Source organism: Triplophysa dalaica, chromosome 11 (assembly GCF_015846415.1).
Source record: "Triplophysa dalaica isolate WHDGS20190420 chromosome 11, ASM1584641v1, whole genome shotgun sequence".
Lineage (NCBI taxonomy): Eukaryota > Metazoa > Chordata > Actinopteri > Cypriniformes > Nemacheilidae > Triplophysa > Triplophysa dalaica.
Genome location: NC_079552.1, coordinates 23,022,556 through 23,045,802, shown reverse-complemented (window position 1 = coordinate 23,045,802; position 23,247 = coordinate 23,022,556). Strand labels below are relative to the sequence as shown.

The 23,247-nt window shown below is 37.2% G+C and overlaps 1 protein-coding gene across 3 annotated transcripts; it reads right to left on the bottom strand.

The window, feature by feature from the left end:
• Positions 1 to 43: 43 nt before the first annotated feature.
• On the bottom strand, positions 44 to 23,236 carry cutc (cutC copper transporter homolog (E. coli)). 3 transcript variants are annotated; one of them, XM_056760897.1, is made up of 9 exons: positions 23,073 to 23,235; positions 19,781 to 19,850; positions 19,313 to 19,372; positions 17,390 to 17,599; positions 13,321 to 13,356; positions 12,155 to 12,288; positions 9,809 to 9,836; positions 9,612 to 9,717; positions 44 to 354 (listed from the first exon to the last, which is right to left on the bottom strand). In XM_056760897.1, exons 2-9 carry the CDS (start codon positions 19,848 to 19,850, stop codon positions 288 to 290), a joined length of 711 nt encoding a protein of 236 aa, XP_056616875.1. In that variant the 5' UTR covers positions 23,073 to 23,235; the 3' UTR covers positions 44 to 287. The 3 variants fall into 3 exon arrangements, with proteins under 3 accessions (XP_056616875.1, XP_056616874.1, XP_056616873.1); XM_056760896.1 differs by lacking the exon at positions 44 to 354 and adding an exon at positions 7,257 to 7,501 and having other exon boundaries at positions 13,321 to 13,353; positions 23,073 to 23,236; XM_056760895.1 differs by lacking the exon at positions 44 to 354 and adding an exon at positions 7,257 to 7,501 and having other exon boundaries at positions 23,073 to 23,232.
• Between the last annotated feature and the right edge of the window lie 11 nt (positions 23,237 to 23,247).

Sequence of the window (23,247 nt, the reverse complement as noted above, 5' to 3'; positions counted from 1 at the left end):
AACCAGCCCTTTAAAGCTACATGTCCCAATCTTTTCTGATGAACCTCTGACACACTAATCACGTAATTCATGTTTACAACATTTCAGTAGAGGGAAACACACAATCAATACACAACATAAAAAATACACAAACAAACAAAATCATTCAAAGTATGACATCCCCCACACTACAATGTCAGCAGTCCCCTCTATAGTCTCAGCCTCAGACGTCACTCCCACGGACTGTTGGCTAAATGTCTGATGACAAGGCACACCTTCCTGGAAACACTTCAGCACATTCGAAGTCGTCATCTGATTGGTTGAATTTTAGAGGATTTACAGGAGAGGTGCGTGTTGCTTTCTTTAACGGTCCGCCTGGAAACAACACAAAGCCGTCTGATCTAAGTAAGCTATCGTGTTTACAACTGCTGCAATAAAGAGTTAAGCATTTATTCAATTGTGATGAATTCTTAAAGTATCCAAGGCCCATGGTATAAACTTATAATCATTTTGTTGCTGTTAGCTTCTGACATGTTAGTGAATGTACAACAATCTATTAGTGAGGGGACATTTCACACCTCCAAACATGAGGTGAAACAAATAGAAAACGTGATTGGATGCTTTATCAATCAGTCATATGGCCTCTTGGGCAGGCCTTGGCCAAAGAAAGTGGCCATACGCTACACGAGACTATCCCTGCTATGACTTAATCATTACCTATAACTCGAGGCTGCTTGCCAAAGTTTTACTCTGTGGACCATCTCACCAGACCACCTTCATTATTTACAATGCCAGGCTCTAATAGAGTGTTCCCACCAAACGTGACTTGAGCTATTCGCGCGTTGTTGGACGCTTGAACATTTTGAGTTGACTCGCTTCATTCGCGTCATGAGAGGGGCCTCATTTTTACAATTTACCAGATTGTCCGACCTCCTAACTCACTTTCTTCCAAGCAAGATCCTTTTTATTCCTGTTTCAATAAAAGTAAGATCCAACTCCAGGTATCCACATACAGCCACGATGATTTTGTTCTCCTTTGTTGCATTGCCTCTGCTCACTACGTCATAATCACGTCACTACTAGATCAAGCTCCTGATTGGTTAACGTGGACAACAACCAGTCTGGTTTCAAGAGCAGTCATTCCACTGAGACTGCGGTGCTCTGTGTCATTGAAGCCCTGAGACTGGAAAGAGCTTCCTCTAACTCATCTGTTCTCATCCTACTGGATCTATCTGCCGCCTTTGACACTGTTAACCATCACATCCTCCTGTCCACCCTCAAGGCTATGGGGGTCTCCGGAATGGTGCTACAATGGTTTAGGTCTTACCTCTCAGGTAGGTCATTTAGAGTATCCTGGAGAGGTGAGGTGTCTGAGTCCCAACATCTCGACACAGATTCATCCTCTACAACATTAGGAAAATTAGACCCTTCCTATCAGAGCATGCTACGCAAGTCCTCGTACAGGCTCTTGTCCTGTCCAGACTGGACTACTGCAATGCGCAACTGGGTGGACTTCCAGCTTGCACAACAAAACCTCTCCAGATGATCCAGAATGCTGCGGCAAGAGTTATCTTTAATGAACCGAACAGAGCACAATTTACTCCTCTATTCATTAAACTACATTGGCTCCCTATAGTAGCTCGCATCAAATTCAAGACTCTGTTCGGCACCCCCTTATCTTCACTCGCTAATACAGATACAGTATACGTACCCGGCAGATCCCTACGCTCTGAAAACGAACAACGTCTTGTGGTGCCATCCCATATAGGCAAAAAATCTCTCTCACGTACCATCTCCGGATCGGTTACACCTATGTGGAATTATCTGCCCGCTGTTACAAGATCTGCAGATTCTGTAGCCTTCTTTAAGAAACGTCTGAAAACACATCTCTTCCGTCAACACCTGAATGATCAGTTCAAACTTCTATTTCTTCTCTACTCTTAAAAAAAAAACCTCTGACTTAGCTCTGTATACTGTGTTAGGTTATATGAGACCAGTCTTCTTTTTTGATTGCAATTATTCTTTTGTTGTACTTATGCTGTCCCAATTGCTTCCATTGCTTACCCCATCTGTAAGTCGCTTTGGATAAAAGCGTCTGCTAAATGACTAAATGTAAATGTAACATGTAAATCAATCACGCTTAACACTACATTCGCGTTTTGTGGGAACACACATTAACACCACCCATATGCTATGGGCCTCTGAAGGTCTCTTCATCTACATGTGTGTCAGCAGCTTTGATGGGTAGTGAGTGCACCCATTAAACTCCTATTGCCATTCAGAAGCATTGGCTAAAACAAGGAACACATCCTTGCATTGTGTTGTTCTCAAAATGGAAACAAAACTATCACTTAACTTGTTTATTCAGTACTTGTTTAAAGATATATATGTGACTCTGTGTGTTTGTGTGGATGGAATCACACTGAGAGCAGGTGGATGCTCACTCAAGATCTCTTTACTAGAGCCTGGGATAAACACGACCAAAAGCTGGTTAAAGGACAGTGCATCAACGCATCAACGTTGCTCAAAGTCTTGAATGAAATAAACAGAGATACTGAGTTCATAAGCAGGTTACAGACACACACTTCATTTGTGTGTAGTATAAAAGTCCAACCTTACACTTGAAATCAATCTAAACTCATTGTTTATGACGCAGCGCTTATTGATGCGACTTACCAGCAGCGAGAGATGTGAAACTCTGCTGGTGGTGACGTAGATCCGCCCTTAATATCACGCATGCCAATGCAAGTGACGAAACAGCCAATGTCGACTTTTCCCAATTAATGCATGAATTTAACAACATTATTTAAACTAATTTACAGCTTTGTATTGTTCTACTGTGAGTTCTACTGTTTACATGATCAATCAGTTATTCATTAGTAAAAGAATGAAAAAATACATGATAGTTTAACATTTTGAGGTCATGTTTGTACTTTATTTATTCAGGTCAATGTATTTTGAAAGTGATTTGGAAAGTGAAATATGCATAGTGGTTTTGAGTAATGAATTAACACTCTGCCTATTTCTTATCTATTTTCAGGGCAGACAAAAATAGTTAAATCTGTTCTAAGCCTTAAGCATCTATTTAGATATACTCACACCCAGTAACAGAAGTCTCCTCCCTTGGACTGTTCGTAGTCTACTTAAAAATATGTCAGTCAACAGACTTAATTGTAGTTTTATAACCATAAGCTTTATTAATAACAATTAGTCTGCTTTATTGACAATTCTGCCATATGTACAGTTCATACATATAGAGGATTGAAATTGCAAGTATGGGAGATAGGAGTAGAAGGACCTTCGGATGAAGTCAGAGTTCAGTGGTGCACATGGCACGTCACATATAAGATACTGACACATCTTTATATAGAGGTTGTGTCTTAAGAAGCATTTGACTAATAATTTTTGTGTCATCACATATAGATTATTATTTATGTGTTTTATATATGTATGTTAAGCTTTCTTGCGTATATTATAATGATATTTTTTTTCACTCATTTGATAGTAAAAACTAGATGGTTCCATAGTCACATGCTTCTATAGGTAAAGGATTATTTACATGTGAATCAAAATGTAAATTAAATGTTATACTTAATTACTGTAATGTTTTTGTCTTTAAGTTTTCTTTCATTTAAGTATTTGCATTGATTTATTATTTTATTTTCTTTCATTTTCAGTTATGTCATGACAACTCTCTGTGGGTTTAGCATGGTAGTGTGCATGACATTTAAATGTATTTGTTCTTTGCGGAATGATTTTTCCACGCTGCTGCAGCGCCGTGTAGTAAAGTATGTCAGATTGGTTAAGACTTTTGGACTGCACAATTTAGAGTTTCATGCCAGAACTAACTGTCATTTATTATTATCTAATTTAAAGTATTATGACAAGGGCCCATCACAAAGGTTTACATAGGGCCACCTGATGTCTAGGATGTGCCTGTGATTATATAATCTGAAGCACAACCTCTATATAAAGATGTGTCAGTATTTTATATGTGATGTGCCTGTGATAATATTAAAGTGAGATTAAGAGGGGAGGACATTATTAACAGGTATATTGGTTATTGTGGTGGAAATTATACCCCCTATAATAAACCCACTGTATTGAAGCTATAGTCAAATGCTTTTAAAGACACATCCTCTATATAAAGATGTGTCAGTGTCTTATATGTGATGTGCCTGTGATAATATTAAGGTGAGATTAAGAGGGGAGTACATTATTAACAGGTATATGGGTTATTGTTGTGGAAATTATACCCCCTATAATAAACCCACTGTATCGAAACTAGAGTCAAATGCTTTTAAAGACACAACCTCTATATAAAGATGTGTCAGTGTCTTATATGTGATGTGCCTGTGATAATATTAAAGTGAGATTAAGAGGGGAGGACATTATTAACAGGTATATTGGTTATTGTGGTGGAAATTATACCCCCTATAATAAACCCACTGTATTGAAGCTATAGTCAAATGCTTTTAAAGACACATCCTCTATATAAAGATGTGTCAGTGTCTTATATGTGATGTGCCTGTGATAATATTAAGGTGAGATTAAGAGGGGAGTACATTATTAACAGGTATATGGGTTATTGTTGTGGAAATTATACCCCCTATAATAAACCCACTGTATCGAAACTAGAGTCAAATGCTTTTAAAGACACAACCTCTATATAAAGATGTGTCAGTGTCTTATATGTGACGTGCCTGTGATAATATTAAATTGAGATTAAGAGGGGAGTACATTATTAACGGGTATATTGGTCATTGTTGTTGAAATTATACCCCCTATAATAAACCCACTGTATTGAAGCTAGAGTCAAATGCTTTTAAAGACACAACCTCTATATAAAGATGTGTCAGTATCTTATATGTGATGTGCCAGTGATAATATTAAAGTTAGATTAAGAGGAGAGTACATTTTTGGCAGGTGTAAATTTAAAATTGTGTAAATTTTACTCCCCCATTAAACTCGTTCTAGTAAAATTAAAGCTTAATGGTCATGAGGTCACCAACCAAAGATATATAAAGAAATGAAGTGCTTCTTGTTCCAGCTTTTTAAGACTACACAAAGGTTAGAAAAACATACATTGAATAGAATATTTAGACCTGAAAAGAAATAGAGGAATCTAGAATGGTCTGTTAAATACCCTGATACAAAATAACTCATATTTTTGGTATTTTCATAACTCATAACGCATTTTCAATGTTATCAAAATGGAAGACAATTGAAAACTGTTTGTTTTGTCTTTTAATCGTGATTTCATTGGTCATACAAAATGTAATCCTTGAAAAAATCCTTAAAATAGAGATAAATGAAAGAATTTTGGCAGTATAACGTTGACAAGCATTTTTAACACCGTCTTCTATAAGAGCACATTATAACCTTAAATAAATGTATTTCTCTATACTTCAATGATTGAATATTTGTATTTTAAATGACATTCATATGCAAGTATCAAAGGAAAAGTAAAGGATCAGCCTAAAAGTTATTTGAAAGACGGTGTGAATTAGTAACATGACAAAAGCAAAACGTCATCCACGAATCCAAAGATATCGTGACATTTCTTTTTGGAACAAAGTTGTGCACAGATAAATGACATCGGGCATCCAAATTAGTCTGCATACAAAGCATTACTATCCCTTTACTGTAATAATCCATGTCAAATTTTCCGGGTGGTCTTGAAGATATCGCTTCCACGAGAGAGCTAAATCTATCTACCATGCTGTTGTGTGTTTATTTACTTGACCCATCTTTAATCCTTAGTATTGCTTAACATCTTTTGGTGATCGTAGATTTTAGGACTTTGACAACGACTAATTTACACATTCATTCCTGGGGCTAGAAGTGTGAAATAGAACCGCAGTAAACAGAACTCTTAACTCCGCCTATCAAATGTGAATAAAGGGAGTATGATTTGTCCGGGGAGTCGGATTTCGGTACAACACCGGCATTTTACTTTCGTTTGGTGGTTTGTTTATTTTTTATTAAAAGTTATCGAACGTTTGCCAGTTCCCTCCTCCTTCCCATTCCTTGTACTTGTTACAGTGTTCATCATGTGTCGCAAATGGAACGCCTTCCATCATTGCTGGGTTATGGTTTACAGGTTATTATTATAAACAGTGTATAGATAGAGATGGCGAGATTTTACTTTACCAGTTTGAGCCCCGAATCTGACGAAGAAACATCCGAAGACGATAGTAGATAATAAATGGATGATAATAGATTGAACACTTAAATTAGCAGAGTTCATAGCTAGATAAACAAACTGTAATACCCAGACATAACGGTACATGTTCACTTTAGCGTTATATGCATCAGCTAAACACAGACATAAAATACACAAATATTTCTTGAAGTTCAGACAAAAATCAATAGTCACACTTACAGGTTGTGATTCGGTGGAGCTGACAGGTACAAATAAGGTTGGTATTTCCCCCTTTCAAGGATAGTCTTTTAAAACATCCTGCAGTGAAAGTGTCAAGATTATTGAAGCAATCTTTGGTGAAGTGACGCACTCACAGTAAAACCCTGGGGTTATACTCATTTGGTGTCAATTGAAAATTAAGTGTAACCATTGTTTCCTCAGAAGTTCTTCTTTTTGTAGTTTAAATAAGACGCACTTAGTTTCACAACGTAAAACACAGGTTTTAGACGGCACACACATCACAAAAGAGCGACAGTGTTTTGGGGGAGGAGAGAGAGTGAAGTTTTCACAGCAGTCCCAGCAAAACATAGGTGGGGACTATTTCTAGTGACATAGATACGTGGCGGTACTCGTTCACGTCTTGTTTGCCTGATTCAGAGATGACTCCCTTTTTTACAAGACAATAACTATGTTATTTATTCAACTTCGGACTTACAACTTGCAGGATAGCTTACTTTCAAACACGGCAACATAACACACTGCATGAAGTGTAATTTTCATGATCTAATGCTACCTACTCTTCAAGATAACTATTATTATAATTTGAGCATACAGGAAGTAGCAGGATTTAATTATATTACTTAACCTTGATTCCATAGCTAAGATCAAACTGGTGGTTTTGCAACAAAATATAACAGGGGCATGATAATTAGGTAGTCAAGTCCTTTAATAATAATCATTAACTATCAAGAAAATGATCCAAACTGTTTAAAATTTGGAGCCAAATCTGTTAAAAGCGCTGAGGAAAAACAAAACATGCAAGATAACTTCACGCACACTATTAGATTCCACAGTTGGTCCAATGGGTGGCTCTTACAGGTGAGTAACAAAACACACAGAAAATGTTGCAAGCTTTCAGTGCACCACAGAGCTCTTTATTTTAGCTGGATGGACATTCAATATCAGCAGTTCATTTACAAATCAGATATGACTCTACAGGACATATTCATTTTCTTAAATACAGATGAAAGATGCTCTTAGGATATTCAGAGTGTGTTCTTCGCAATGGCATTCAATGTGCGCACTTTTGTCCCGTCTGCCACTTTTATAGCATATTCTGGTACAGACAGAGAACCTCCCATACTCACATTTGGATTTCTAGAGAAGATATCATAAACACACAAATGTATTAGAAGCACAGTCTGTAAACAGTAAATATTCTGCAATAATAATGAATTCGCTACAAAAAATGAATTTCATCTCTTCCGCTAGTATGGGTAACCCCTGTAATAACCAAGCCCCCAATTAATTGACCTCCAGTAGTTTCTACTGGGTGTGTGTTAAGGTGCAGTAAATGATTTTGATTCAAAATTTAAATCAAGCCTAAACAAATACTTTTGTGAATGGGTCCAGGATTGCTAAAGTTTTGGAACCCCTTTGCTAGATGTCTGCTCTGTGTTAAAAAAATCTTCTGTTAACACAAGATTGGCTGTGTACATTATGTGTACCTATTTTTGTCACGTTTTTAGTACAAATATTAGTTCTGAGAATAATTTGGTACCTCATGACTCGATTCAAATAATTTCTTAAATCACTATTTGATTTGATTTGATTCTTGGTGTACTAATTAACATATTTGTGATGTCATCACATTATATTGGTGTCAGAATAGCGCTTGGACTTTTCCCTTCACATACTTTACTTAAAAACAGCTGCCCTATAAAGCCGTTCTCATTGACATAATTTTCTGTGTCTGTTGTCAGCAATTAAAACAAGTATTAAAAACGTTTCATTCCAAAAAGCAGTAGGGCACCAGGGACGAGCAGCCAGCAGCAGGGCGTATCCGGCGGCAGAGCAGCAGGGCACGGGAATGGAGCTGAAGTAGGAGCAATTTCCACTGACAACATGAAGGCTTGAAAGTAGTGATAGACGTCATTCTCACGCAACAAAGCAATCTGTAAATGACAATGGCGCTTCCTGTGTTGTCGTTCCCCAAAAGAGTATAGATACCAAGAGGTGCAACTCTGGTGCTTTTTTGAGAGAAAACAGCGCGGCTTGTTCTTTTGGGGTGATAAATGCTTGATATCTGACAAGGTTTCTAGCGAGCCAAGGCTTTTGTCATCATGTATTATCATCATTCAGGTTGATTTTGAGCTTTAATGTTTTATTTTTTAAACAAAGCAGCTGATATTGCCATCCCCAGAGCAGAAAGCAGAGTCAATGGAACGATCTATTGAGTTTCACCTCTTGGCATCTATAGCCACTTTGGTTCTCATTGTAGTAGGTGCAAGTCACGATTCTCTGAAAACCAATCAGCATTCTGCAGTGAGACTAGCTCCACCCATTAGGTTTCGGTACTATTGGTACTACTGTGCTAGTTACCCTCAGGAAAGGGTCCCAAAAAAGTGGTACGGTACGGTTCGCTATTTGTGTGCCATTCACAGTGTTAACAGAAAAAATTGTGTACCGTAGTGAACCCACTCAGTGGAAACGAGGCATAAGTGCTGTACTCAGGTCCCCGGTGTATCTAGCAACCCAGAATACGTGAAAAACAAGATCCCAGTAACTTATAATATAATCTACACAATTCCACCCACAGCGCTGCCACCATTGTTGTTTTCACAAGCGACAGCGGTGTATTTGACGCCATGGCAAAAGTTCATGGACAACATGCAATGTTGTTACAATGTTGAGTCTTAACCTCGGAAGAGACAGGAGTGGATTTATTTAATTTTGAGTGGAAATCCCTCAGAAACCATAAGTAAAAACCTAATTGTTTCCGCGAATCACTTCAAGCCGGAGTGCTTTTTCAACATGGGACAGCACAAGCAGGATTAGCTTCAAAGTTCCTCAAGAGGGATCAAGACCAACTGAGCGAGACAAAGCTGCTGATGTTAGTAAGGGATGTAAGGCAATGTTTTTCAACAAGATTTAATGGGTCTGGGCAGCAAGACACCCGTGTGTGTGTGCAGGCTGAGGGAGAATGGCGGGACTCCTTCACAAGAGCCTCTACATTTATAAGTAAATGTTAAAGAGCAGCAGGTGGATCTCTACAGTAACCTAACGTTCCTTCAGATCTCAAGCGTGTGTACAGAACAAACTTCTCTGACAAGTCAACTGAAAGGGTCAGTATAATGCCCTGCACACCCATATTCCCATGTGTTTCCTCTAGAAAGAGATTGGCAAAAAATGTCTCATTCCCTCCAACAGGGAACTGGGTTACAGTCGTAACCGAGATGCTTTACAGGTTTTGTGTCTTTAAGCTCACCTGTATTTCATAGTGGAGTCTCTACTGGAGCGAGCCGAACAATGGAACTCTTGCACCCCAGAACCTTCAAGAATCCTCTGAAGATTCCGTTCAGTGATTCCACCTCCTGCAAAACACAAACAAAATCATGTTTAACTCTGAAATAACAAGCCCATCAATTGGCTGATGACTTTTTATTAGAATTTTATAAAACGTACCTGGCATTATGATTATTCTGCCTTTTGCCTATATTGACATAAAGAGAGACGACAATTATATTGTTACAAGATGAAAACCAAGTAGTTATTCAAAAGGGTTAGATTGTATAAATTGCTTTGAGGTTGGATGCACAACTAAAAGAAAAATAAAAAAAATAAGGTGAACGATCAAGCAAGAGCAAGGTTTTTTTATATGTATTTAAAGTTGTCTATTCAGAAGCGTTGTAGCAGGACGTTGCTAAGAAGAAACAGGTTTGTTTTAACACTCTCCATTGGCTTACAGCTGTAATGATGTTGTGAAGAGTAAATTAACCAAAGTGTACATTCTAAGCTTAACATAGAGACCAAGCTTGAGTGGGTAATTCCTAAAGAGCGGTCCAGCAGCAAGTAAAAGCAGTAGCAGTAGTTTGTAGGCGTATTTCCGGCAGATTTTGTTTGCAATTGTGCTGTATCCACGCACAAAAATAAAGTTTTGACCTTTCTACAGTAGAAATATTAATGGAACATGATCTTTACTTAATATCCAAATGATTTTTGGCTATTAAAACCCATAATTTTAGCCAATTCAATTTGACTTGAATGGTTTTGTGGTCAAGGATCACAAATGATTGTGGAACAGGTTGTATGGTTGTACAATACCATTATCGACCATTTGATGTATGCAGATGATTTGGTGTTTTTCAACAGCTGGTCTTCAACAGTTACTGAAGGTGTGCTCTCAATGGGCCTCATTCATCAAACATTCGTAAATATAGGAGTAAATTCAGAGTAATTTACACGTAAAACAGACCTCCCTGAAAACTTTCCTCCGGATTCACAAATACTTCGTAAACCACAGATTTTGTATTAAAATGTGTGTGTGCTAATGAATTCCAATCATTTGATAACAAGGCGCGCATTCACGATAAATTAGCATAATCCCCACCTATGAATTACAGCTACGCAAATGACGTATCTAGGAATACTGGAATCCTCTGTACTTCATTCTCTGGTTTGGCTACATTTAATAAATGCATAAGATACTAATATGCTACATGCTTACCAATAAATGAATCAATTAAACTTTGTCCACCAAAGCGTATTTAGTAAGCTAAAATAATAATACCTGGTGCTCTTCTGAAAACAACCAGCTGGTGGCGCCTGAGAACACTGAAGTGCGTTTCAGAGATGCGTTGGGTGCTGTGGTTTGAAATATCCGCAGCAGTTAGCCTACTTGTTACCAGTCTCTTATTTAAAAGCATATAACTGAATATGAAAATGCATAAGCAATAGTTGTATATGATGGTTGGTCAATGTAGTGTTTGTCCCGCCTCTTCTCCTCTGTGATTGGACAGTTGTTTAAAAAAGGACAGTGAAGAGCTCTACGTTTTACCCAAAGTTAAAAAGTAAAAAGTGATAAAAGACAGGGCAAAATAACTTGTGAAATATCATTATGATACATAGTGCATCAACATGCAGTGTCATAAGTTTGTCTAAAAGAATACAGAATGTTACGTGCAGTTTGACTGGTGCGGGGCATGAAATCATTAACAATCAATAATGAGGAAACGAAGGGCAGGTACAAAGACGAGAGCGGATAGTATTGAAGGCCATAAGGGCCAAAATTGCCTCACTCCACATAAAACATGAGGATCTGCCATGATTCTGCCTCTTCAAGTCATGTCTTTCTTGGTCTAGTGGCAGAACCATGACATTGGTTTCACCATAGTGTTTGATGTTTACACTTACGAGTAATAATTTCTCAACACATTGTGTTTAAAATGAAACACTAACATTTGTTTTTAAAGACTTTGGGCAGTGTTGTGTCAACACTAGCAAAGATCGACCTTAATGTTCAACCGGAGAGTGTTCATTTTAACACCCATGGTAACAAATCTGCCAATTTTTTTGCTGTAGCGTTCCCTTGCTAGTACGGTCCAGCGATCATTTTTGAGTGTGATCTGTTCAATCGAAACTAAGTATCACCTATAGCTCTTCTTTACTCTTTATATGCTGATAGGCAACATGTCATTTGCATCCATTTCACAAAGTCGTTCTGTTATCCTTCGCCTTTTGAGTTTGTAATTTACCTGGCTAAAACCGAAGTTATTGTTGACTGTGTAGTTTCAAATTCCGTCAAGAAGACACCTGGGTTCACCTTTTTCAAACGATAAATCAACAACACAAATACATATCCTCACATGAAGAACATAAACAAAATTCACATTAAAGTTGATCTGACGTTTCTGAAACGGCCTAATCTAAAACACTGTGTAATAACTTGATCCACAACTATTTAAGGAACTTTCTATACCGAAACTAAACCTTTACGTCAAAAAAAACTCTCAACTTGAAAGAGTGTCTCACCTGTTCCACAAGTCTTTTAATTACAGGTAAACCTTCCAGTGCAGAGCTGTCACAACCACTGGTCAATATCCTTTCAAATCCCAGGGAGACCAGCGTTTCCAGTGCAACCACTGGATCATGGACCATATCAAATGCTGTTACAAAAGGCAGAAATATAATTAAATTACATTTTCTGGATTTTAAGGCATTTTTATGTTAGGTTGGGAAATTTGTTCAACTGTTCTGACTCCAACTTCTTTCAATTGCTTAATGATTCTTCTTTTAATCAGAACTTCAAGAATAAGCAAACAGCGAGGAATTTGCTATTTGATTTTCAAAAATGGATAAAAGTGCTGCAGCAGAATATATTCTTTCTTGCTTATATCTGCAAACTAAAGCAGCTAAAGGAAATATGGGTTGTTTTTATAAGCAAATTGTTGGGTTGATTGTGCTGGGTCAGAAATTTGGGCAGTCTGGGGTACTGGTAAACTGACGGTTTGGTTATTTATGCTGGGTCAAATGAGTTGTCAAATTAGTTAATTTTACCCAATGGATAAACAACCCAGAAATCTGGGTTATATGGAATAACCCAGGAAAAATAAATATGAAGCCATTTCTTTTTTAACAAATGCAAAACATATATATTGGAATACCATTGCTAAAGGTTGCACTGTAAAACTTCGCAGCAAGTTTGCCAGTAACTTACTCTAGATTTAATTTACAAATTAGTTTTAAGCAAAAACAAGACTAAATATGTCAGGTCAATTTTCTTATTTCGTAAATATTTTTACTAGAAAACAAGACAAAAATGCACAGAAAAAATGTATTTTTTTGCATTTTTTGTCTGTTCTTGCTCATTTTGAATTTCAAAAGTCAAATTGAAGTTAAATTAAAGTAAATTGAAAACAGTACAAATAGGAAAATAGTACGAAGTAGTAATTCAATCTAAAGTAAGTTACTGGCCTACCTGCTGCAAAACTACAGCAAAGTTTCACAGTGCGCTTATGCTTAATACGTAACTGTGGGTCGTGATAAGATGCTTAAGATGCACAAATGACCTATGGGTTGTTTTATTCAAGGACAGTCTCACAATTCCTCTTTTTTCTATTGTTAATAACATTTTGCAGATTCAATACAAATACAAATACAGCAGAATTTTCAATAAATGTGAAATTGATCCACTTTACCTCTGTGAAATGTAACTGGCAGAGGACGAGATGCTGCTGTAGAAACAAAAACAACATTTTGTAGTGTACAACATTGAGCCTACATTTGATATGTGCAAAAAACATATTATTAAAGCTGAAATACGGAACTTTTGTCCGTTTAAAACATAAAATGTACAGTTTTACTGTTATTTTCTTTACACAGGTTGTGTACAAAGCATTTGGCCAAAACTCATATGAATAAGTAATATATCTTTCTCTTTTGCTCTGACTAAGTGAAAAGCAAATGTTTCTCGGTAGTAATGTAGTAAAGCACTGCATTTATTTAATCTTTCTAGATGTTGGAGTCGCCTCTCAAAATCCCTGTCGATACTAATTCTAAGTTTTTAAATACTACTTGAAAAAGTTATTAATTACGAGCTACTTATTACAAATAATGTAATAAGTAAAACAAATATAAATGTAATTAGATTACATAGAGTACAAATAATTCTCTCCATAAAGTATTTCATTTATAACTAATTACTTTCTTTAGCCTTCATCAACCTTAATTAGAATTGATTCAAGGATAGACATGAAATGCTTATTTAATCTATTCATACATAAATTCTTCTTTTATTTTACCAAAGTATACAAATGTGAGAAGGATACATTAAAGCATACATTTTAAAGTTAGCCTTATTATTTTGATGTCATTTTCACTATTGTATATATTACACAATATTTGGTTCAATTACTAATTAACTTATTAAATTACAGAAAAAAAATAGTGAAATCCCTTACTTACCTTTTGAAGGGAAAAGTAATTAAATTACAATTAATTAGTAAATAGTTACACCCAACACTCATTTGAATGGCTAAACACATTCTGGCAGAGGCCTTGAGTTCTTGAGCAATTAAGCCTGAGGGTGGCGCTCAATTGAGGGATATTCAGGGACAAAAATTAAGTTCTCAGAACAGTAAACCAAGCAATGGTGTGCATTTGAAACTGTAATTTAACGGTTATTTGAAGGATGAGTTTTTGATTTACAGCGGCCACTAGCGTTGTATTATAAATTTGCAAGGAATCGCTCAGTCCAAACACAATGGTGGCCACCACAGTACAAAAAGATGTGGTTCTCATATTGAAGCAGGAAAGAGATGATGCGGGCATCAGAAAGACTGTAGAAAGAGCGATGTCTTATTTATTACATCAAATAAAAGGTCTGTGGATTTTAAATATAAAAAGAAGGACAAAAGTCAGGCAGGAGCTAAGACCTGCAATAATATTATAAACTCTTTCCAGCAGAGACGTGTTAGGACCCGCGGTACTGAGGCTTTTAGCAGAGATACTCAGAGTAATCATAGGAGGTTGCTTTGATGAGGATCAGTATGTGAGTAACATTGTTTTTATGTTTGTTAGAACCAATATATGTTGTTGTTTTTATTGTTATATTAGCTGTGTGACGAAGCAGTTTTAAAGGTTCTGTGTGTAAGTTTTAGAGGCCACTATTGGCGATTTAGGAAATTGCAACCTACAGCTCCGCTACCCCCCCCTCCTATTAGAGAAGCTACGGTTGTCATCACAGGACAAAAGGGTTCCGTAAGTGATAGCGGCCATTATCGGTGGTGTTGATAATTGCAATCTACGTCTCAAAGGCGAACAACAGACTGAAGTTACGGACACAGGACAGAGATGTCGTCGTCTGAGACAGCAGAGACTAACCTTTGCAAGTCAAGTGACGAGGTTTATTTACAACGAAAAATAAATAAATAAAATTTACTTTTACAAAGAAAAATAAATAAATTAAATTTACTTAATTCATTATTTACTCTAATCGTTATAGTGAATATTATTGTTACTTGTTATCATTGTGTCAGTGATTTATTCGCTTTTTTTGCATAGCCTTTTTTTGGCACGGTAACATGGTTCGTACTTTACAGCCTATTGAAACGACTTGCTAATGCTAAAGCCGTGTAATCTAACCGCGAAAGTTCTAGCAGAGGTTTTTTCTCATTGTCACAGAGTCAATCAGAGGACTTAACACAGGTAGTAAGAGAGAGAGGGCGGAGAGGTTAGGGGTGTTGGAGATGCAGGCAGGGCGAGGAGAGGTAGGAGTGCTAACGTTACCCGGGAGGACCGCACGAGAGGATGTGGAAGCTAAGCAGTATTATAATATAATTTACACCCGATTTATGCAAATTATGATTGTAAACATGATTTCTAACTTGATTTCCACACGGCCATCCAACAAGGACTTATGATACAATTACAAAGTGCTAAAAATTTACAAGGAAAAACGCTACTTCTCTTGATGATCATGCTCATCTATTAGCTAAAGCTATCAAACAAACAGTTCACTTATATAGCGGAAATTAGACAAAGTTACTGGTCCAGCAGAAAGCTGGCAACTAAGGCGTAGCTAAGCAAACCCGTTTCCTCCTTCAGTACCCTCCTTTTTGAAAAGAACCACGCCGATGTTTATTCGGGTTTTCTGCCGTTTTTTGTCTCGACTTCGCATTGCTGCATCGTATTTTCTATTTTTTTAAATGAACAGATTGATTCTCTGTCAGCTATTGTGCAGAGTATGTGTGGTCCGCCATTAGCTCAAATTTCACTTCTTACTGCAACAAAGAACCGTTTCTATTTCTAATAAAAAAACATGACAAGAAAATTTAGTTATTGTTCTTCCTCTACTTCTGCTAATCCTTCTATGTAGTGGCTTTGCAAGCTGCCTCCAAAACACAGCTGAAGAAGAAGAACTAGTCCCGTGCATCCTTCATTTTACGAAACGCCCTCAGTTTGTCCGTGTAGTGCTACTATAGAAACATGGCTGTGCAATTTTATATATTAGATGTAAGGGTGTGCCCGCGGTGTATATACATAAAATGGCTCATTGTAAGGTAATATAAACATTTTGGTTCATTTTGTAATGTATTTATTCACCACTCACGACATAGTTTTGTATTATATATTACATGTTGGTAAATAAATCCTTCAAAATGCTACACACTGTACCTTTAAGTGCCATTGTTTATCTCGAACCGCTTTCATATTGTACTCGTCCAGATTCTGAAGAGAGACAGAGCCAGAGCACGTTGGCGCTAAAACTGTAGAGTGTGTGTTTTACTCTCTTACTAAAAGATGAAGAAACGGTCACACTTTATTTTAAGGTCCAGTTCTCGGTTTTTGCTTAAATTAGTTAGTAAGGTAGTTGTTAGGTTAAGGTATTGGGTAGGATTAGGGACATTGACATTTACATTTAAGTTACATTATATTCAATCCGTGGGTCACATGCGTTTCGAACCATAGAGTACGATCCCTATGGATCACAGATCATCTGCGATCCGTTTCACCACTTTACTGCAGGGGAGAGGAATCGTTGTTGTAGAGTTGTTATTCTGTTTAGGGCTTCTGTACAAAACATGGCGGCGAATTCAATGTATGTAGGGACGCTCTGAATGTAGATGTAAACAGCTTCATCGCTATAGGGGGCAATTATCACTATTAACAAACCATTAACTACGACTTTCCCCCCAATAAACTCTTAATTTGATGCTAATTAATAGTTAGTAAGGTAGTTGTTAGATTAATGGTTAGGGACGTAGAGAATGCTCATGCAGAATATTTGATTTATAAGTAAATCTTTTTTTGACCAAATGTAACCCAGCATATGAAAACTGTCTCAATAGATTACTAATTGTGAGAAAACAAGCATCAAAGTTTGATTTGAACAATTCATTCCCATATGACTTAAATCTTTCACATGTCCGTACTCAGTCAATAATAAAGATATCGTTGTTATTTTTCACAGAATATAATCTATATTATGTTGGACAAGTAAACCACATAAGAAGACTAAGCCTGGTTTTCAAGGCAGGCTCACAAATGACAAAAAACTTGAACACCCACATGGCTACAATAATAAAAAAACAATATGTGGAGATTTAAATGACATATGTAAGATTTAAAAAGGAAATCAGTCCAAATGAAACCGGAAGTGCTTCTGGACAAGCGTTTACAGTTCTTTGCTAATAACTTGCTTCACTTCACTTAGTGTTGGTTAAAGGTGGACATATTTGGATCTGGAAAACAGCAGGCAAAATTTACCCAGAAGTTCCATGCAAAGCTCAGAATCCACATGTCCGTCTTCTGTCAGCGCTCCAAATACTAGTCCATCTGCCTCATGATTCTTCATCTGCTCAATGTCTCTCTTCATCACCTCAAGCTCACAGTCTGAATACAGGAAATCGCCACCACGAGGACGAATCATAACATACACTGGAATCTTCACGTTCTCTTTGACGACCTGCAACAGACCTGAAGGCAGGACAAAACAACAGGAAACATCAAAACCATATCACAGCACGAAATCAAATGACACACAACTATCAGAAATATCACCGCTCATTTCTGATATCCTTATGCAGTTTGAAAGAAAGCAACAATTCGGTTGCTGTGAGTGAAGCTTTTATTTCTTCTTTTGCTCTGACCAACACTGTTAAACATTAGATAAGACAGTGTTATCATCAACCTGACAATCTAGCAGTGCCGTCACAAACTATAGTTGCAGGAAAATCTAAAAATATTTGCTCAATACCAAGACAGGACATCTTTTTGTCTCACTCACAAAAACAATCCACACCCTTTATTTTACATAAGATCACACAAGGAATATAAACACCAAACTCTATCTGATTCTGCAATGACTAAATATTTGTTGTTCAGTTTGTCATTGTTATTTCAGGGTAAACAGGAAAGCAGGGAGCGGACCCAAATGCAGTTAAATATACTTCATTAAAGTCCACAGGCTCACAACAGATCCAGTAACATAAAGAACACACAACAACCATCGACAACTGAACACAAGGGTAATATATAGATATGGCATTTGAAAGTAGGACGGCATCAATACACGACTGAGTCCAATGTTTGCTTTACTCCCTGTCTCCTGAGATACCTCCATCAGGTCGGTTTTTGAAGGCGGCATAGATGTATCCTTCACTGCCTTCAATGGCCCACAATTCTATGCGTGTGCTCACGCTGGGAATGCGATTGGTCAAAAAGGATTGAGCTCAATAAAATAAAATGGCGGCTTTTGAATGCATTTCTAGCAAGAAATTAGTCATGTGGTTATAAAATATTTGATTAGTTATCACCGAGGCGCCCTCTGTTTATATTTCAAACAGAATTCTGTTTAGCTGCCTCTGAAGGCTGTCTGAATGTGTTTCTCAGAGCTGTCTTCATGCCTAAACGCTGCCTCCCAAGGCATAAGGCTCGTTCCACTTGATGCGCATGACATCACAGTACCACCAGATCGATTCAAAAGAAATGTTTTTTAGTTTTCGAATAGCTCTCGCGGTACTTCGATGTCATCCGCCTGTGGGATCTTGTGGCGCCGCATCAAGTCAAACAAGTATTTTGTCTCATGAGACAGTGAGGCAACAAGTCAGATGTAGGGACAAACAGGAAACGGGACACAGATGAAACATGTTTACAATCACAGGACACCATGCATTAAGGGGAATGGAGTCCTTGACCAGAACACAGGCAGAAACACTGAGAAACATGATGCCTTCAGGTGGATAGCCAAGACACCAGCAACGGGTGTGACAGTTTGATAACAAGGACATCCTTACTGTACTCTTTTTGTTTTATTGGACATGGACATCAAAATTACATGGACAGACCATATGCTTTCTTTGAGTGTTTTAGCTCATTTCAACACCTGTCTACAGGAGGCTTTTTTTAAACAATAATATAACACATAATGAAAAATAATAATACAGACATTACTGTTAAATCATTAAAAAAGAAATAAATACTCATTTAAGAAGGAGTGTATAGAGAATTAAATTCATTTTGTAAGCTATAAAGCAAAAGCACCATGATTAAATATAAATCCAATAATAGGCTATTTATGTACTCACCTCAAGTATCAACGACACTAAAAATACACATCCACTAAAATAATATCATACTAGACAACTGAACTTTTAATACAATGTTTTAATACAAAGAATAATGAGTAACCTGTGCTGGGCGTCGTTCCTCCCTCCAGCAAGTTACAACAGAGTTCAATACGACCAGCACCTGCAAATAAACAACATCACATGATCATTCCACAAAGAACTCCAAAGTGTTCAACAAACATATCCCACTAAAGAAGCTCACAGGCAAACACAGACTAGAATTTGATCTGTATTTAATATTTGTTAATGATATCTTGTGGTAATATTGTGCAGACATTCTCCTGAACTACTGTAGGTCTATACTGTATATACTGTGTTGTGTAGAATTTTTGCCAAGCATTCTTAAATTCTTCTCAATACTGAGCTTTGATTTGCATTCCAGACACAACAATTCAAAAGGCATACTAAACTTTTGATGCATCTTTAATAAAAATGTTTCTCTATATTTCTCTGGCCACTACTATAATTGCAAAATTCAGACATATCAGACATATATTGAGTATGCTGAAGATGGTGCATAAAAATGTACCTCCCCTTTCTGCATTTATGGCCGACTCGACTGAGTCCACACATGTCTCCATCAGAAAGCCATCCAACATCTGCATTACACAACAGAGATAATCACTACAATATGTGATGACACATGTGATACAATTTCATTCAGTAATGAAAATAAAGCTTCTCAACTTGTCGATTCAGCAAAGTGATTCTTTACCCGAGTTGCAGCAATGCAACAACTGTTTTTAGGATGAATGAGGAGGACAGGAAAGAGGCCCTCAACAATCTGATGAAAGGACTAGAAGCTTCCAGAGAGTCATTTTCAATTCATTTTATGTTCGGACACGAAATGGACTTGTTTTGCAGGAATGTCATGACAAAATGATCCTAAGAGTTAATTGTTCATTTGTTCCGTTGTAATTAAATTATTTGTTTTACACTGTATTTGATTGCTTTGTTTAAAATAATGCTGCTGTTTTTTAAAATGTCTGTTTCCATGTAACAAAGCAGAAAACCATAAAACTAATACAGTCATATAAAATGCCCACAAGTTTGAAATATTATTTCTAACACCATCAACAAAAACACATAAGCTTATACAATGAAACACTTTAATTATACAATAACTCTACACAAGATTGATGTTTTAAATGCCTTTTGTTACTATACCTTAATGTATTACTATAACTTACACCTATAAGACCTGAATATTAAAATAGCCTTATTTTTGGTTTTCGCGTGTAACAATTGCAAATCACATTCCAAGACCCTAAGTGGCGGGTCTCAACCAACATGTTTAGGTGTATATCGCCCCACATGTGTAACATCATATAAAATTATATAGAAATCCATGGTGTTTATTCATCCTTTTTGCGTAATTTCACGGAAGCCATATGCGTTGTGCTTGCAGTGCACGTTAAGCGTCAGTCTGCAAGTAGTGTAGGGATGCTGAGAACCAAACAGACTTCTCAGATCATCAGGATCAAGTCAGTTAGAGATAACAAGGGTTCACTCAAAACAGGGCGAGTCAGCGTTTAGTCATTACGCCCCGTAGCTGAAATCTGCTTCCAGAAGTCATCAGGGCCCGGTTTTTCAAAAGGTTTAATCCGGATAAAATTGATCCGGATTTAGTAATCCTTTTTTTGCGATCCGTGATCACGTAATCCATCTTACTTTTGGAGCCAGTTTTTTAAAGCAACATCGGATTGGATCAATCTGATCCGGATAGGAACTTTTCAGGATCACCAAATCTGGATAACCAGTGCTGGATAACCTCCTACCATGGCTGATGACTCCTTTTCTAACAGCAAATACACCGGCGCAGGCACGCTTCAACACTGCTCATTGCAGAGCAAGATGTGCAATTGCGCGTTTAAATGGAGTTCTGAAGAGACGCTTTGCATGCCTTAACTACCTGAGAGCGGAACCACAGAAAGCATGCAACATAACCCTTGCCTGTATTGTCCTGCACAACATCGCCACTAAGCGCAATGTCCCTCTCTGTGCTGACAATGATGCACCTGAGCCCCTTGGAGCCCCTAACCAACCTCCTGCATTCTACCAGAACGAGCAAACAGGACGTGCAACAAGGGACGCAATAGTTAGACACTATGTCTGATTTGGATTTGTATTGGATATCAAAAATCAGTGATTGCCATTCTTTGCATTTTTTTGGTTATTCTGTAATCATTGCATGCATCACTAATAAATATTCTAAAAACAAAAAAAATTCGATTGTGATGAATATATATATCAATTAGTGACAGAATAAAATTTATTGTTTTTGGTCAATTTTGACAGCTGTTTGGAGGATTATTTTATGAGCCAAAACTCTTTCTACTTTGCTGTAGGCCTTTACTGAAAGGCTGAATAAATTAAAGCCAACCTAATCACTGTAGCCTGATGGATGATGGGATGGGATCAGTTTAATCCAGATTTTTTGGATCAAAGTGATCCAAATCCTACAAAAAAGTTCTGAAAAACCCAAACTAAAGGTTTGATCCGGATCAAAACCAAGATTGGATTTCGTGATCTAATCCGATTATGTAATCCGTTTTTTCTTTTGAAAAACCCATTTTCAAGATTTGATCCAATCAGTTATCCAAAATCCTAGTGGATTACTTTTGAAAAACCGGGCCCTGACGTTCACCAAAAGCAGATACTTTTAAATCCAGATTAAAAACACACTTGTTTAGCTGTGCATTCACAACCTGAGCACTGTGCTGCTTTACATCAACTGCACTTTTATTTCTAATTTATTTTTATTTTGCTCTTATTCTTTTAACATTTTTTAATCAATTTTATTGCTGTTTTATTGTTTCTTAAAAATCTAAAGTTTTTGTGATCTTAAATCATTTGCATTTTAAAGATACGTTTATTTCTTTCTGTCAATCATTTTATGTAAAGCACTTTGAATTAAACTTGTGTATGAAATGTGATATATAAATAAACTTGCCATGCCTTGGCTTGAGATAAAACTACCCGAGTTAAAGTTCGAACTTCGGAAAGCTCAGAGACGCCATTTCTTCTTTATTATAGAGTGGATGTGACGTATTTCATGTTGGAAAGTGAACTCGCCCCATCGGCTGCAGACAGACCCTCTCTAATGTTCATTTTGGCGCATCAGTAGTTTGTTTATAAATGTTTCTAGGAAAACCAAAGCTAGGAACGCCTTCTAACTACCTCATAGCTAGAGACTGTGACAGAGGTCTGAACGCAGCTTTATGGTTGGAATACACTACAAATCGAAACAGATTATTTTAACTAGACATCATACACTTGGAGACTTCTTGAAAGTTTCAGATAGAAACAAACTTACTGATCAATTCTGCAGACTGGCACAGACTTTCTGTAACAAGTCCAGACTGAAAATCTAAGCAAAATCTGAGCAAAAGTCTTGTAGTGTATTTTATTCTTTACACGCACTGCTTAATGCACCATGTGTGTATATGTGCCAGGTCTCATCCAATAGCAGACATGCCCTCTCCACATAGAGTCAACATCAAAATACAGCTTTGCCATCCTTAACTATGTGTTTAATATTCACATTAGAAAGAAAACACACAAATTAAATGTATAAATAAGATATAATTAAAATGTATAAGCACATTTATATTGATCTGAGGGCCCTGCCTCACAACAATCCATTGTTTTGTGGTTGACCGTGCTTTGGTTGTCTCAACCCAACCTTGTGTCACAGACTGACTGTCACGTGTGTATGTGTGGTGTACTAGAGCCGGACTGCTCAAACTCTAAAGTTCAGGGTGAACATGAGAAAATATCTCGTGTAACTTGTAAGCGACAGGTAACAGTAACTATTTTACCTTGCTGGGACATCAAAACATCGCCCGCGACTGAACACTTCGCCTCGGAAATACTGCTCACAAGTTCGGAACCTTTAAGAAATGTTGTGTGACAAAACGGCTTGTCAGTCAAAGTTCCGGATCGCACACACTACTTCTAACTTCTCGCTTTTGATTGGTCTGAGCAGGCGCATGC

Excerpts from the sequence above, each read along its gene's own strand:
- cutc (XM_056760895.1), bottom strand. The coding sequence starts at position 19,850 with ATGTTGGATGGCTTTCTGATGGAGACATGTGTGGACTCAGTCGAGTCG. Across the intron at positions 9,718-9,808 it reads CAGAATAATCATAATGCCAG|GAGGTGGAATCACTGAACGG; the intron begins GTACGTTTTATA and ends TGTGTTTTGCAG. Across the intron at positions 7,502-9,611 it reads GACTCCACTATGAAATACAG|AAATCCAAATGTGAGTATGG; the intron begins GTGAGCTTAAAG and ends TATCTTCTCTAG.